The following is a 16,482-nucleotide window of genomic DNA, read 5'->3' as shown; positions in this document are numbered from 1 at the left end:
CATGAACTTTTAATCCTGAGAGAATAATGAAAATGATCATGACGTGTAGGTTGCTTTGATATATCAGGAGTGAGATCTAAAGTAATGGTCAAAATCTCAGTATGTTAGGCAGCCACATTTAGTGTTGATAGAACATATATTCTCAAGATGGAATTCATAATCTCTTAACAGAAATATAAAATATTCCCTTGAGATAAGTTTAATGGGTTCAGTTATTCAGAGTGTTAGACCTAACCACTTTGGTAAGAAATTACTAAAGTATATATTTATGAAATTGGATTTCATAAATATATAATGAATAACTTTAAAGGATTAAATCGGGTACTCAAGGATAAGATATAGTAATTTACAAAGTGGCAGTCTACATTCATGACTTTGTGTTACCACGAATATTTTATGAAGGGGTTGCATGTATAATAAAGTCTTGGGATATAATTTATTAATAAGGCCTAGAGTGCAATTATATTTATATAGTGGTATTAAATATAATTAATGGTAACTTTGGACTTGTCAAGAGTTAACAGAAAAGCACAAGGCCTATTGGAGCTAGTATCTTATTGGTCACTTTTGGTCTCACTCCAAGCCACACACTAAAGCCCAATTGAAAAGGCCCAATCGGCCAGCCCAACTAGATAATCAGTTAGTTATAAAGGGAGAAACATACAGAATTTTTATGAAGGATTTAAGAAACGATGTGTATGTGAAAGTGTGACATAATTTCATTCTCCCTTTGAAAACTGATTGAGAGACCACACATCTTGGGCATAAAGTAGAATTGGAGTGAAGATTAAAAGTGTTTCCAAGTGCTTCTAATCTTTGTTTTGAATTTCTCCATACCAAGGTACACTATCTTATTCTTAAATTCTGAAATTTACATAGTACATGTTATCAATCATGAATGAAATAAATCATTATTTGTTACTTTCGCTGTGTGTTTTGTATGAGATACAAAACCAGATTTTTCCATCATCATCAAGGGGAATGGGATTAAAGTCTATGACATAAAAATCTCCGAGATGGCAACCCAACCTAGTTGACTGGAGATCCCAAGATCTAGGTTCAAAGGGACAAACGAATCGTGGAGACTAGTTTTATCACTATGGAGATAACATCTCCCTCCCATTCCTATGATGAAATAGTGATGCCTGTAAGCGATGTTCAGGGTAAGCTTTGCTTTTAATGATTCTTATATCTTGGAATTCCGAGTGGGGTATAACAGGATACTCTTGATAAGAATCACCTATATGAGTGTGAAGTGGGCCGCTTCCATGAGAGTTTCAAGGCTGAATTCTATAAAGCACTTCATGAATTTACTAGGATATGTTCAGGGCTGAAATGAACACAAACGGCTGAACAGTTCAAGACATCATGTTCACTGGTTAGCTAGTATATCCAATAGTCTTTCACAAAGGAAAGTTCAAAGCCACAAGCTACTTCTCCCGATATAATAACTTTTCTTCTACTCTCTCTGTGTCTGCATCATCATTTGCATTGTGTTTATCAATTTCTATTCATGTGGGGGATTGTTGGAAAAAAAGCATAGAGTGAATAAGAATTTGATGCTTTTATGTTCACTTGAAGATGCTATTAAAAGTGGTAAAAATCCTGAGTCCCACATAGGAAAGGAAATAGATAATATATGAGTTTATATGCTCATGAGTTGGACATTGGGTTAGGCTTTTGGCATATATGGACTGGGTCTACTTTCCATATAATAATATTTTATTATTTTAAGTTTTGAGTCAGTTAGTCTGCGCACAACAGTTATTACTGAAATAGAGTACATGTTCAGTAACGTATAATTTTACATAATCCCTCATTCATAAAAACGACTTTTTTCAACAAAAAAAAAAAAAAAGAATTTTTTGTGCATTCATCCTGTGTCAAAGAGAGAGCAAGAGATATTGAGTAGTTCGCAGAGCACAACCTTGTGTGCTTCATTTTCGTGTTGTAGATCATTTTATCTTGGAATGCAAACGTCTGTGAGTCTCAAAGCACCATAGTGATTGTGTGAGAGGCAAAATTTGCTTTAAGGAGATTGTGTCAAACATAAGATTTGATCTAAATTGTTCATCCTTCACACATTTGGTCTGTGAGTTTTTAATTATTTGTAGATTTCTCTTTATATATATATATATATATATATATATATATATATATATATATATATATATATATTCAATATTTGTTTGTTACTATTGCCTTGTACATCTATTTGTGTTATTGCTTTTTCTTAGATCTGTGTTTTGTTCCTTTTGCTTTATCACAAAAATAAATTGTCGAAATATACCCAACACCCTAGTCGGATCGAGGTTGCTTTCCGAACTTGAGGTAGGCTCGAAAGGCTTTCGACCACATGTCACATAAAATATGAAGTCACAAAGCTGCCAAGATATGTCAGTTAAGGTCTCGGCTAGCTTCTGATAGGAGACATTTTAGCCTCTCAACCGAATTTATTTCTCCTAAATTAACAATCATTAAATACTATTTGACATAAAGATATGATTAGGCTAGCTTCTAGTGTGAGATATTACAGCCTCTCAAATGACCCCATGGCCATGGGTTGTTACTTGTTAGTAATCACATTTTGCCTCATGGTGAGAAGCACTATGCACAAACTAGTCATTTCAACCGACCTAGGGTGGCATAATGACAAATGATTGCCAAATATCATCGTTGATTGAAATATTTAGCAATTCACCGTTATTTGCAAAATATTTTGTAATTTACCACATTTTTAAAACTCGATTTTGTGAAACTCGAGTTTGGCATGTAACTCGAGTTTCTAAAATTCGAGTTTCAAAAAAAATGTCATGGTGGAACCCGTTAATCTGGATTATTTTAATTAAAGAAGGTCATGTAGAACTTGAGTTTAAACTCGAGTTCCTTGTAATGTGTTACTCGAGTTTATAAAACTCGAGTACCATAAAACTAAGGTCTACATTGTAAGTTTATCATAAAACTTCTCCTCGCCAAAGTGGCCTAATAACTTCCTTTTCTTTAGTCTATTTCTTTTCTTCTTTTCCTTCAGTTTTTCTTCTTCACTTCAGCGTGTCCCACACACAGAAGGCCACATCTCTAACATGAAGTAAAGCTTGTGAGACAAGCTCCTTAAATGAGTTTTTGACTTGTCTACTCTAATTACCACACTAGCTCCTGAGGGATGGTGTGGTTTGACTAGTTTCAACTGAGACTTGAGTAAAGACAATGAAATTGGAAAAAAAAGGAGAGATACAGACATAGGAATCTAAGTTTATCTCCCACTTGTTCAATTCTTAAGGAATTCACTCAGGTTTCTGTATGAACTTTTAAAATTTGAGCTCCACGTAGACTTTTAAATTATAAAATGTCAAATCAAATTCTGCCACCATGTCACTTTTTTTTTAACTCAATTTTCATAAACTTGGGTCTTATGTAGAACTCGAGTTTCAAAACAGTGATAAATTACTAAATATTTTACAAACAATGGTAGATTGCTAAATATTTCAGCCAAAGATAGTATTTGGCCATTTTGGTGGGCAAATGAGCCATATTCCATTTGTTGTAACTTTTTTTTTTTTTTTTTTTTTTGAGATAGTTACAATATTCTGCTGATCCTGTAGTTCAAACAATTTCCCTCCAAAACCCCCCAAACACAAGTGCCAAATCAGTTACAAGTTCCATTTGTTGAAATTTGAAAGAGTTAATCCATAATCTATAAATATCCCTTCCAATTCCTATAAAAAAAATAATAAAAAACCCCTTCAGTTCCTCCACGCAAGGTGTTAAACATTCTTTATTTCTAACACCTATTATTTTTCCATACATTAAACACCCAACAACTAGATCAATTGATCTAGAAGAAAGATTGTATGCCACCTTTTTGTAGCTCAATGACCGAGATTTTGTCCCGAAGCGAAGCCCTTGTCTAACTAAGAGCTTCGGATTGTGGTTCTCTCTTTTAAAAATCCACTCCCACCACCCTACAGAAGCCACGGCTTTTTCTTTTTTTTTTTACAGAAAAGCGGTAGAAAGCCACGCACGGATTGTTGCTTTCCCATGGATCCCTCTTTAAAACAAAAAAATAGGTGACTATGATTATGGAAATGTGTATGTATTGGAACTATTTTGAGACACAAACACTGCTTATGAGTTTTGGAACGTATTGTAAGTTATGACTTCTGGATATATGAGAAACTGACTATTTTCTAAACCATCTATGATATACTTGTAAGAGTAAAGTATGTGATCTATGTGCAAGCTATTATTTTAAGACTATGAAACTTCTTCAATTAATTTGAAAACACATATTACACCTATTACTTTATAGATTGTCTCATATAATGATATAATTCAATGAGTCCAATTAATGTGCTTTCCCATGAATCCCTCTTTTAAAACAAAAAATAAAAAATAATAATAATAAAAAGTGACTAGTCCAGTATAATGATATAATTCAATGAGTCCCGTTAATGTATGTATGAGAATTTTAAAAAGCTAACAAAAAAAGTTAAATCATTTTTTCATTTTTTTCATAAAAAGTTTTCTTAAATGGTTTCCTAATGTATGCTCTAAGGGCATACATTAGTAAAACCCTAATTCAATAGAGCTAAACACACTAATTCAATATAGCTAAACACAGCCTTATTTATAGGCTCAAAAATTCTGCCAAAATTTATGATATAACAACTTGATCGAATTTCCGTAATTGGTAGGTGTAGAATATTGAATTGGGTTAGTGCGCCAGTTTTGGTAAAAGGAGAAAGTTCAGAATCAGAGCCCTCAACTTAGGGATCGAATATGTGGACAAACCACACAAAGCGACCAACATAAAAGTGAAAAACCATGGAAGTGAACGAGGGGTTGCATTAATGTGCTAAGCGAATACACAATCCTACCCCAATAGTAGGTAAAAGTAGAGAGGTCCTGATGTAGTTTAATCCTAAAACAGAAAGGCACAAAGGGTCAGTCTACGAGACCACCTGCACAAAACCGGTTAAAGCACTTAAAGGCATCAGTCGAAAAAATTCAAGTTATAAACAGTTATGGCATATGGAAAAGTAATCCAAAGTGTTTCCATTTGCTTATAAAACATTGGAAAATGTGAATGGTTGCAGTGTACGTAGAGGGGTGTTTAAAAAAACCATTCGTGTACTTTGGTCTAATGACATTTTTAATGAGTGGTGGGACTTACTTAAATAATACATATGGATGGTTTGCATCCTGCAACCTAGGTTGCATAAAAACCTTGCTCTATAATGTAAGCCTACTGAACTATGAACTTGGCGTGACACTACATTTATTAACTTAAAATAAATTGATTTACAATATTTTAACAAAGCTATGAGACACTTGACCAAGACCAAATATGCACACAGAGAGAGGATTTCCATATACAACTTAGATTACAATATAACTCTCTTTCATATTCTCGCAAGTTGCAACTCCATGCGTCTGATAGTCTCATGCTTTCCTCCCAGGTTTTACCACCATATCCATTCTGCAACTTCATGGATGCGCAAACATATGGTCCTTTTACCTTACAAGTTCACTGGAGGACTTCCCTGAGTTTGCAGTCAGGGTATCAAATTAGCAGTTCTTTCAAGCACGATAAAAGAATAAATAGATCACCACTTAGAAATTCCCACAAAAAAGATCAAGATAAACAAATGGACTTTTGGTTTCTAACACTTTTACTACCCAATCAAATTTTGAGACCTAACCAACTAATGCCATTGAGCCAAATGCAGCTGGTAAATACACAAAATCATAGGAAAAAACTGCCCCTACCAGGCAAATTATGAGGAATTGAAAATAACAATGCAGATTACCATAGGAATTGGGAAACAGTTACTTCACCTTAAATAGCATGTCATAAGCAATGTGTTCCCATGGCAATGAAATGGACATTAAGCAGCATTTCAGAGGCACCATTTCTTCATCAGAACTCGTGCTGGAGGCAGCAGCAGCTGCATAGGCATGTTTTGCAGCCACAGATGCAACAGATGCTGCTTTCCGAAAAATTGAGCCAATCCCGAATCCTCTTTTCGACATGACTGGCGAAAAAGGTCCTGAATCCTCTTGGCTCTGATCTGATATAGCACTTCTAGATTCAGTATTTGACACAATCTTTGCATATATCATCTACTTCAAAGGATCAATTAGTTGATAAGCACAACACCTATGTCACAACACAATCTGGAGACCAGAAATTAGAAGTGTTCTACATAGAAATTTTAACAGGTTTGGTTTGGGAAGGCTAGGGTATGCCATCCAGAACCTAGCTTGAAGTCAATTCAATTTGGAAAACGAATCCCAAAACCTACCCCATTTGATGAAATCCAAAACCCAACCCATTGTCCCCCATTAGTTTTAAAATATGAACTCTAGCAACTAACCACTGAGATCTGCAAATCAACATTCCACGTTGAAAACTATAAAGAAAATAAATCTCAATTCCATCAGTCTCACCACCCACCCCCCAGGAATCCCAACCCAAAAACAAAACAAAACCCCACCAGAGGAAGAAAGAAACCCTCTCCAAAAAATCAACGGATCCCAATTCACATTCCAAAAGTATTTAAGACATTTATCACTTCCATTCCATTCTTGTGATACATACTTGGCGTAGGAAAATTTATGAGGATATGAGGATCTGGGGCTTAGAGTAGTAGAATAAAAGGGATAAGGCTCAAAATTGGATAGATATGAGGAAGTGCATGAGATTTTGGGGTTTTGATAGATATGAGGAAGGGTTTGACTTGGGATTGTAAGGAAGAAGGAAAAAAAGGGAAATTCATAGTGTTATGGGATGTTATGAACAGTGCTCATGAATAGGGACATAAGAAAGATAAGGATAGAGAGAAGAGAAAGGGTAAAAAGAATACACGAACACACAAAGGTCAACATGTCAGATAAGACTTATTAATAAAATAATATCAAGGCACATACCCAATAATTATAGAATTACTAAAATACCCTACACTCTAGAATAACCAATTAAACATTATATATATATATATATATATATAAAATCCTAATTAACTACCATTAACACTTATTCTTGGGCTTTGCCTTAATCCTAGGCTTCTAAAGAAGATATAGATTCTCTACCCAGGTTATAATTAAGGCATCACTGCTTGCAGTTTGCGTCATCTGATCTTAGAGGGAGAGATATCACATAACATGCAAGATGAGAGAGAGGGGAGTCTGAGCAAACAGTGAGTTATCAATAAGAGGAAGGAGGGGGCATTTGCCAGCTGGGCAGTGCCAAAATGAGAAGTTGGTATTTGAGGCATACTGCTACTATCCTAGGGTATCAACTGAAACCAATCCCATTATTTATCAAGCTTCAGTTTTTTTTTTTTCCAAACTTGTTCAACATCTTTAATTATTGCCAAACTTAATGTACTCAGGCAGAGTGAGGTAGTATAACATGGTAAAGTCAAAAAGTTGCCATCACAAGCTCTTGTAAGAAGCAAAATATTCATGGTAAATTTGAAAGTAAACGGCACAGGTTTATTCACTTTTGAAGAATAAAAGGGTTCTCATTTGTCAAAACACATTTAGGTTCTAAGAAAACATTTCATTCAGAACATCAACAAAGAGAGAGAGAGAGAGAGAGAGAGAGAGAGAGAGAGAGAGAAATGAAATAGTGTGTTAAAACATCATTAGCTGAAAAGAGTTTCTTACCTACAACACCAGAAACAGCAACTTCAACTTCCCCACGTCCACCAGGACCTTTCATGTACAGTCTGTCTGTTTTGCCAGGGGAATGACCAAGCGATAAAAGGCTCCCAAATCGTGATTTCCCAGCTGTATACAAGAGGAGAAAAGAAAAAAAAAAAAGTCAGCAATAAGACTTATTTGGAACATTGTGGACCTTTTAAAGATACTCAGATGAACAGAGTTGACTAAGTTGCCAAAGTTTTAGCTTGAACAGAGGTCCAGCCACAAAAGTCAGACAAAATTTTGAACTGCTGTAGTTCACAAAGAATTTGCCTTGTGTACCATAGTTTGAAAAGATGTGAGGGTGAATTTTAATGAATAGAGCAGAACCAAAGTAGAAATAAAGCTACTGAAAAAAAAGTTGTACATATGAAAGTAAGGGGTGTTCAGAAATTGGCCAAAACCAACAAAACCGGCTGGTAACAAGCCAAACCAGCCAATTGTGCTGTTTCCAATGGCTTGTGATTCAACTGTCACAACCAGGTTTTTTTTTTTTTTAAACAGACAGTGGAAGTTTAGCTGTCAGCTGCCCTTCTGAATTCAAACAAACACAAATCTCTTTTTAAACAGACAGTGGCAGGCATGTCCCAGATCTACCCTAAACCCACTTTCCCTACAGACCTATTTCATCTCCTCTCTCACTCCCACTGATCTGACTCTACCAGATCTGACCTCACCAATTCCCTTTTCCTGTCTTCAACAAGAAACTCGATGTGAAGACTCTAAGCTGATGCTACGCTGTTTCGCATTGTTTCCACTCCTCTTCCGGTCATCCCTCAAGTCGACAACGTCGTCGTTCGCATTATGTGGCCCGAACTGACCAAGCCACACTGCACCAAGACCAATAAAACTGATCCCAGAGTGGCAGGCTGGTCCCTTCCAAGTGCAGCTAAGTTGTAGTTTTTGAGAAACTGACCCTTGCAGTGCAGTGCAAAATGGTCCTGTTACTAACGTAGGACAAGCCAGAACTTTTCAGCAATAAGATTAAAAAACGGGAAAATAAAGGATAGGAACCTAGGAATCAGCATCTAGGCTTGCTTGGGGTCAACACCAAGCAAGAAAGAAAAAAAAAAAAACACTAGTTATCAACATCTAGGACTAGCTGGAGTTGGCACCCGAACAAAAACCAAAAGCAACTTTCATTCATCAAAATCATCTCCCTTTGATAGGCGTACATCATTTGCTTATATAGGAATATGAAAACCTAATTTTAATTGGTTAGGAAACCCTAATTATTGAATAATAAAAACACCCTAGACTTTAAATAAAAACACTAGTTAACCTAAATAAATACTAGGGCCTAAAATAAAAATTCAATTGATGTCCAAATAGAAATAAAACAAGGTTAAAATAAATAGTCTATTTTGCTTCCTGCATCAATTATACTAAGGGTCCGTTTGATTGGAGGAGTGGAAAAGTTGGAGGATAGAAAAGATTTTATTTTCTCCCATTTTTGTTTGTTTAAGAGTAGAAAAGTGGAAGGATAGAAAAAATGAGTTTAAATAAATTTACTCAAATACACTTGTTCAAGAATGATGCTTAATTAAAACAAAAAAGTGACAAATAATCATACAAAAAAAAAAAGAACAATCATCCAAATTTATTAAAAAGTAAAAATAATATCCAAAAAAAGAAGAGGCAATGTTACTGCCAAGAAAAAAAAAAAAAAAAAAAAAAAAAGGGCAACTGCCCTGAAGAAGGTGAAGAAAAAAAAAAGAAAGGGCAACGTACTGCCCAATGGAAAAGAAAAAAATAAATAAAGGCAACTTGAAGAATGTGCACAGGGCAGGCATTTTTGTCAATTAAGAAAAAATTCATCCCCATTCAGTTTTCTCTCTATTTTGGAGAGAAAACTTTTGGGTGGGCCAAGAGAAAAAACACCTAGGCTCCACCATTTATTTTCCTTCCTCCCCACCCAACCAAACACGCTCAAAAAAGTTTTCCTTCCTATTTTCTCTCCAAAGTTTTCCATCCAGCCAATTTCACCTCCAAACAAACATACCATAAATGAACTGCACCATCTACACCATTACATGAGAGGTCTTGAAAATAAGATGGTACATTTATAAAGCATGCTAGATAACAGCCTTCTCCAGACTACTTTATGGTTATTGAGATAGATCTTCAATCTTAACGGAACATATTCAACATTGAATTAAAGCAAAGAAAGTTCACAACTTCACAGAGTTAGATTCAAATGTAACAGAAGAACTTAAGTCAATACCAACTTAGAAACAGTATTTCACATATCAATATTCCTGCATGTGCAACATGCAGAAACGATAAAAATATACACTCAATCTGTCCCAAACAAAGGTCATAAAAACCACTCACTACTTTAGAAAATGAAAGTAAACATCTATTAAATCTAAATGAAAAAGTGAGAAATTAATTTGATTCAAGTAATTTATACCAAAGAGAGAGAGAGAGTCTATAGGAAGATGTACCATCATATGCATCTCGAACCATTTGATAGCTGACAAATCCTGAGAAAAGAGTAAGCTGCAATCACAGCTGCCAGAGAGTCAAGATGTATACAAATGGATCCAAGCACCTATTATGTGTGTATATGTGTACACCAATGTAAATGTGTGTAGAGCATCCATACAGTTAATAGACCTATATTACAACTATTATATGCCTCTTTTTCTTTTTCTTTTTTTTCTTTTTTTCTGATAGGTACTTGGGTCGTCTCTACTAATAAGGCAACACAATTAAAATAGAACCTTCCCTTTTTTCCCAAATGACAAAACTTAGGTACAGTACCTTAGGTTTCCTACTTAAAATTTTGACATTTGTCAAATTTAACATATCAAACAAACGGCGTTAAAATTTTTTTTTTCCTTCCACCTTTCCTGTACTGCAAACGGCTTCTCTTCCAAATCCAAAACCTTTCTATTCCAAACCACCCATGACCCTTCTCTTCAAAACCCAAAACTCAGAAGAAAGAAAAAAAGAAAATCTCATATCTTTCTCTCTTTCTCTCTCGGTGTGAGTATGTTTCCTTTCTTCTTTTCTGATCTATGATTCTTTCTTTCTCTCACGGTGTGTATCTGTTTCCTTTCTTCTTTTCTGATCTATGATTCTTTCTGATCTATGATTCTTTCTTTCTCTCTCGGTGTGTATCTGTTTCCTTTCTTCTTTTCTGATCTATGATTCTTTCTGGTCTGTTTCCTTTCTTCTTTCTGATCTATGATTCTTCTGGTCTATGATTCCTTCTTTCTCTCTCAATCTGTGTATCTGATTCCTTTCTTCTTCTTCTTCTTCTTTTTTTCCTGATCGATGATTCTTCTTTCATTTCTTGGGTTTTGGGTTTCGAAGAGAAGGGTCATGGGTCTTTCTTCTTTCTGATCTATGATTCTTCTGGTCTATGATTCTTTCTCTCTCTTGGTCTGTGTATCTGACTCCTTTCTTCTTCTTTTCTCTAATCGATGATTCTTTCTTTCTTTTTTTGGGTTTTGGGTTTCGAAGAGAAGGGTCGTGGGTGGTTTGGAAGAGAAAGGTTTTAGTGTTGGAAGAGAAGCCGTTTGCAGACTTGCAGTACAGGAAAGGAAGAAGGAAAAAAAAAAAGTTTTAACGCCGTTTGTTTGAGATGTTAAATTTGACAAATGTCAAAATTTTAAGTAGGGAACCTAAGGTATTGTAGCTAAGGAACTGTACCTAAGTTTTGCCATTTCCCAAAAGCAAAATAATCAAAGACAAAAGTAGCACTGACTGCTTTCTGATGCCTCATCATTGACATTTCTGTAAAGGTAGAATGTTTGATTCTATGAAGCTAATTTGCTAATCAACTTAATGGGAATCTTTACAGTGCCCTCTCATAATTATTCATGATATTCCAAACAGCTCATACCTGTAGTTGGCATTCTAGGTTTGGTTGAGTTGTTACTATAATATTCTAAATCCTCTTAAGCCTGACCAGATGTTAATCACAAGTCACATGCTCCCTTGAGTTTTTTGCTACTATTATTTTGCTATGTATAAAGGAAAGTTTACAGCAAGAGTTACCATGCTCTATCATAAGACCATATTAGTCCTCAAAGGCATCATGCAGGTATCTTAGTCAGCTATGGTAAAAGTAATGGCAACTATAAGATTAATTATTATATTACTTCAGCATTTATTATTCTCTTTTTTTTTTCCTTCTTTTTCTGAAATTCACAAAGCCCAGTGTCCATGTTTTCTCCCTGAGCAACAAATATTTACCCTGCAGGTTATGTGTAAGTACATCAATATTACCGATCGATTTTTTCTGGTTACTAACAGAAGTACAGTAGAGTGATGCTAAAAATACATAGCAATCAAATAATAAACTAAAGTACACTTTTGGCCCTTAAAGTTTTGGGTTGTTTTCATTTTGGCCATTTACATTTCAAAACTTTTATTTTGACCCTTCATGCTTGATTCCGTTTTCATATTGGCCCTGCAATCCATTTCCGCCAGTAATTTGACCGTCCTTAATGTGTTTATTCTACCTACAACAATGAAATTCACGCACTCCACAGCATTTTAAAACTAATATTTAATGAAAAAGTTAAAATATAAAGGGCATTTAATGGTCAAATTACTAATAGAAATGGATGGCAAGGCAAGTATGGAAACAGAATCAAACATGAAGAGCAAGAAAATTTTGAAAAATGTAGAGGGCCAAAATGAAAACAATCTCAAAATTTATGGGCCAAAAGTCTACTTTAGTCAAAATAATAATTATGAAAAGCATTGGCTCACAAAATCAAAGACTCTGGCAGGGCAATAGGCTCATATCAGTCATTCTCATGTGTGATGAGAATTGACACAAACCTTAGTATTTTTTGTCTTTCCAGAATTAGTATCAACTCTCAAAGAGGAAGTATCACTGGAACTGGAAGCTTGAGACTCCTTTTCACTAGCAGATGCTGCCCCACAATGTGCATCATCACTAGGAAATGCCGCCCCGCCATGTGCATTAAGAAGTACGCAATAGCAATGGTCTATTTCTGTCAATACCTACATAGAAAGTGAAATTATATTACATGATAAAATAGTAACTTGAAAGTAGATCATATCAAAGAAACGTGATAATCATGCAAAAATCTGAGAATGTAAAATATTTTACAGTCTTCCTGTTCCTTGATAAAGGGACATGAAGAAGACAGTAGAAGATCAAGTGTGTAAAATTCATTGAAGAATGCCATTATTCTAGCCTGACTTATTAGTTGATAAGGCAAAAGTGAAGCCACTATCTTTATTATGCAAAGCGGGAGTATGTTTATATGTTGTATGAAACTAAGCACTTCAACCTGTCTTCCATTCAACCAATATAATAGCGTAATAATAGCAACGTAGCTAGGCAAAGCAATGTTGAGTAACACATTTAGTAATAATATCCTAATAATTATTATCCTTTGGCAAAGCCAGCAATAAGCTCAGTTGCTTAATTAAATAATTATTTAAGCAAAATAACATGTCTAGTGAAGTTAATATAATTAGATGCAAAATATATATAGGATAAAACAAACTTATTACCACTGCATCAAAGGTAGAATCAAAGTCATCAACTGCAAAACAGATATCTGGATAGGCAGGTGTTGTCTCCACTTCCTAGATGCATGTTAGCAACAGAGTCAGATGGAAATTGAGAACACAACTGAGGAAGATATCTTTCTTTTTCTTTTTTTGATAAGTAGAGGAAGATATAAATTTGCTGAATATATATAAACTTGCCTTTTTGGAATCCAAATGAAAATTGACACGACTTGGGGATGCATAAACCGTTTTAACAACCTGCAGAGATGTCCCAGGCCATGCTACATGATTAGAATACTATTTTAATATATATCTACATACAATATCTAAGAGCTTGCAAGAGATAGTAGTTGAGCTACCATGATCTCAAGAATAGATATTTAATTTGAAAAAATAATCTTGGCATAGTAGCTTTTGGGTTTTTCATGAGAGAGATGTTAAATTCCTAGATCATGGAAGCCAGACCCAATTTGTACCTTTACTAAAGGCCCCAGCCAACCCTGGGCTGATGATGTGAAGATATATGCACACTGCACATCTTAATCAAAACACGACACACGCCGTCCAAAAAGGAACTGGATTGGCCAACTCAGGAAAATTCATGAAAGGCAAAACAGATGCAAAAATGAGCATGAACATCAACTTGTTACAGACACTTTAGTGCATAATCATCTTAGTTTTATCCACTTCAAGTTTAGATGACAACAACAGAAATTCATTATTTATCTTCTCAGCAGTAAATCGAAGTAAATGGTACTTCTCTTGACGAGAAAATTCACTTCAGTGGTTAAGAAGAATTCTCAATATTGAAAACAGACTGAACAGGGTGGCCAAATATAAAAGAAGATAATAAGAATAGGATACAAAATATATCCTATTAACAACTAACTAAAGCGATATCTGTTACACTAATTAAGGCTATGGATACCTTATATATAGGTGACAATGGTTTGTCTTGCCCAGATTGATGATTTCGAAGGTCCTCATGACTGGAAAAAAAAAAGTTTCAGATTCTATTATAATGAAGCTATTATGCAGGACAGAAGGAAATAAGAATCCTTAGCAGCAAGGTCCTAAAACACACATCTATAAACAAATTGCCATTTCTTTCTTGCTAATATATGTTATTCCTGGTACATTTCTTTCTAATATATCAAGATTTTTTTTTTTCAAAGTGTCAGGTGCTCTGTAAGGAACGGACAAATAAATTTTGGTATGAAAACAACTAACATATGGAACTTGAAATCCATATGGTAGGAAGCTACAACTTTATTCTATGAGTGAAAACTATGATAAATACAACTTAAAATCTCTTAATAACAAATGTGCATGTGGTTTTGACTAGCAATACAAACACATTAAAATAGGAATAATCCTAGAAAATTAGAAATGACGCCGCCAAGAAGACAGATAGTAACTGTCATAGATGGCCGAATCTTATATCAATTGTTTGTATGCAAACAACATAAAATTCCTTGCACATATTGAATAATGAAATGTGCATCATATAGAGTAGTTACAACAAGAACTCTCTTCCAAACCAAACCCAACCACTTCCCTTGAGATGGAAATTCACAAGAACTACAAACTCTATTTGCAAGTACTCTGAAACCATTTTATATTGCCTAATAAACAATTTGATATGACATAGTCACATTTCTCAATCAGGGTAAAATTCCAAAAGCAGAATGAGAAATTATGATCATAATTGAGTGCTAAGAGCTCAAACATGCATACAACCTTACTTGTCCAAGAAAACTATGCAGGCAAACATCAGCAACTTGAAAGCAAAAGGTTGTCAACATAACTTAAGGGATGAAAACATCACGTAAAACAAAAGAAAAAGAAAATTTACCTGCAAATAGCCACTGTCACAGTGAATGTAGTGTGAGCAATCAAGTTCAAGTAAAATGATCGCCTCCAATCCACTTCAACAGAACTCTCACCGACTAACGTATCCAACTGGTTTTGACAAAAGTAAAGAACGTTATTTTACATGACCAGTAAACAACAAGATAAACGTATCGCTGTTTTCCTATACAATTCATATGATGAAAATGAATCCATTCTCCATATCTCATAGATTGATCACTTTTGTCCTTAACTCTTTTTCCATTTCCTAACAACATCGAAAAGATGTATAGGGAGTTGTTAACACCACATTTTCTATTTTCTTTATATTATACGTGCCAAATTTCACAACAATGCTACGGACACGCCCAATTTCACACCCTGTTGGGAGCAATCACAACTTATTATGCACCTACACTTTTTGTTTCGAACAATACGCAATTGCTATTAGCAAAGACAATGCAATGAACTAGATCATCAATACGCACAAAGGATTTCAGTTTAGCACACATGCATAGACACACAAAGCTCGAATCGGAAAATTTTAAAGTTTTTTTTATACCTTAGGTGCCCACCTGCGAACAAAGTAAGGAGCAATAGCTTCCAAATTGTCATTGAATCCATATCCTTTGGACCCCTATTATACCAACAACAACAACAACAACAACAACAACAAAAAATTTTCTAAAAACAAAAAACTGGATTGTAAATTTTTTATAGCCAATGAATTCAAAAATATATTAAAATTTGGTTACCAATTTTCTGACGAAAAATAAAAGATCGTCATCTTGACGACCCCTAGACTCTTTGCCACGAACAAAATACAAATCAAAGATATCGTGCCAAAACAGCTGATCCAATTCGACGTCGTCTGGAGTACCGTCTTGTTGTTGTTGTTGGTCCGTTAATAGTACCGTTTGCCCTAACGAGTTTGAGTGTTTCTTCACCATGTTCAACAATTCGTACCTATGTATCAAATTATTTACCACAAAAACAAATAAACTTAAACATTTTTTTTTTTTCCAAATTGCTAGTACATAATAGTTGGAAAATAAATTGCATTAAAATTTAGTAGTAGTACCTGGAAGGGGTTTCTCCTTCGTGTCCAAGCATTTTCGTCTTTTTTTTTTTTTTTTTTTTTTGTGTGTTGGTTGATATGTGTTGTGTGGTAGTGAGTGGAATTTTGTTATTAATAAATGTAATGAATGAGGTTTAAAGTTTGGGAGATTGTGAATTTGGTGAGTTTATCATGTCATGTGCGAGTAATGAGGGGTTATGATGATTTAAGTGATAGCTGTAAAAATTTGTCTTAAGCTATGGGGGAAAAAGAAAAACTGTGTGTGTGTGTGTGCGCGCGGGAGAGAGAGCTCAGAGTCAGAGAGAAGAAGAGTAGACAGCGTTTATTACGACTTGCAGTTG

General features: G+C 34.8%; 1 protein-coding gene across 2 annotated transcripts; it reads right to left on the bottom strand.

Annotated features, from left to right (window-relative positions):
* Positions 1–5,030: 5,030 nt before the first annotated feature.
* On the bottom strand, positions 5,031–16,468 carry LOC142613181 (uncharacterized). Of its 2 annotated transcripts, none has more exons than XM_075785405.1 (12): positions 16,145–16,468; positions 15,819–16,029; positions 15,626–15,700; positions 15,068–15,174; positions 14,141–14,201; positions 13,411–13,470; positions 13,213–13,287; positions 12,508–12,693; positions 10,155–10,209; positions 7,672–7,794; positions 5,839–6,071; positions 5,031–5,543 (listed from the first exon to the last, which is right to left on the bottom strand). In XM_075785405.1, the coding sequence occupies exons 1-12, from the start codon at positions 16,174–16,176 to the stop codon at positions 5,520–5,522; spliced, it is 1,242 nt and encodes a 413-aa protein (XP_075641520.1). In that variant the 5' UTR covers positions 16,177–16,468; the 3' UTR covers positions 5,031–5,519. The 2 variants fall into 2 exon arrangements, with proteins under 2 accessions (XP_075641520.1, XP_075641519.1); XM_075785404.1 differs by having other exon boundaries at positions 13,213–13,283; positions 13,407–13,470; positions 16,145–16,410.
* Positions 16,469–16,482: the final 14 nt, after the last annotated feature.

Source organism: Castanea sativa, chromosome 10, assembly GCF_040712315.1.
Source record: "Castanea sativa cultivar Marrone di Chiusa Pesio chromosome 10, ASM4071231v1".
NCBI classification, from domain to species: Eukaryota; Viridiplantae; Streptophyta; class Magnoliopsida; order Fagales; family Fagaceae; genus Castanea; species Castanea sativa.
This window is presented reverse-complemented; position numbering and strand designations above follow the sequence as displayed.

What these genes read in the sequence shown, in the direction of transcription:
- LOC142613181 (XM_075785405.1), bottom strand. Translation starts at nt 16,176, where the DNA reads ATGCTTGGACACGAAGGAGAAACCCCTTCCAG. An exon ending in TTCGCAGGTGGGCACCTAAG is followed by an intron (nt 15,175 to 15,625) that starts GTATAAAAAAAA and finishes TGTCAAAACCAG; the next exon opens with TTGGATACGTTAGTCGGTGA. An exon ending in GAAAGACAAAAAATACTAAG is followed by an intron (nt 10,210 to 12,507) that starts GTTTGTGTCAAT and finishes CTGTGATTGCAG; the next exon opens with CTTACTCTTTTCTCAGGATT.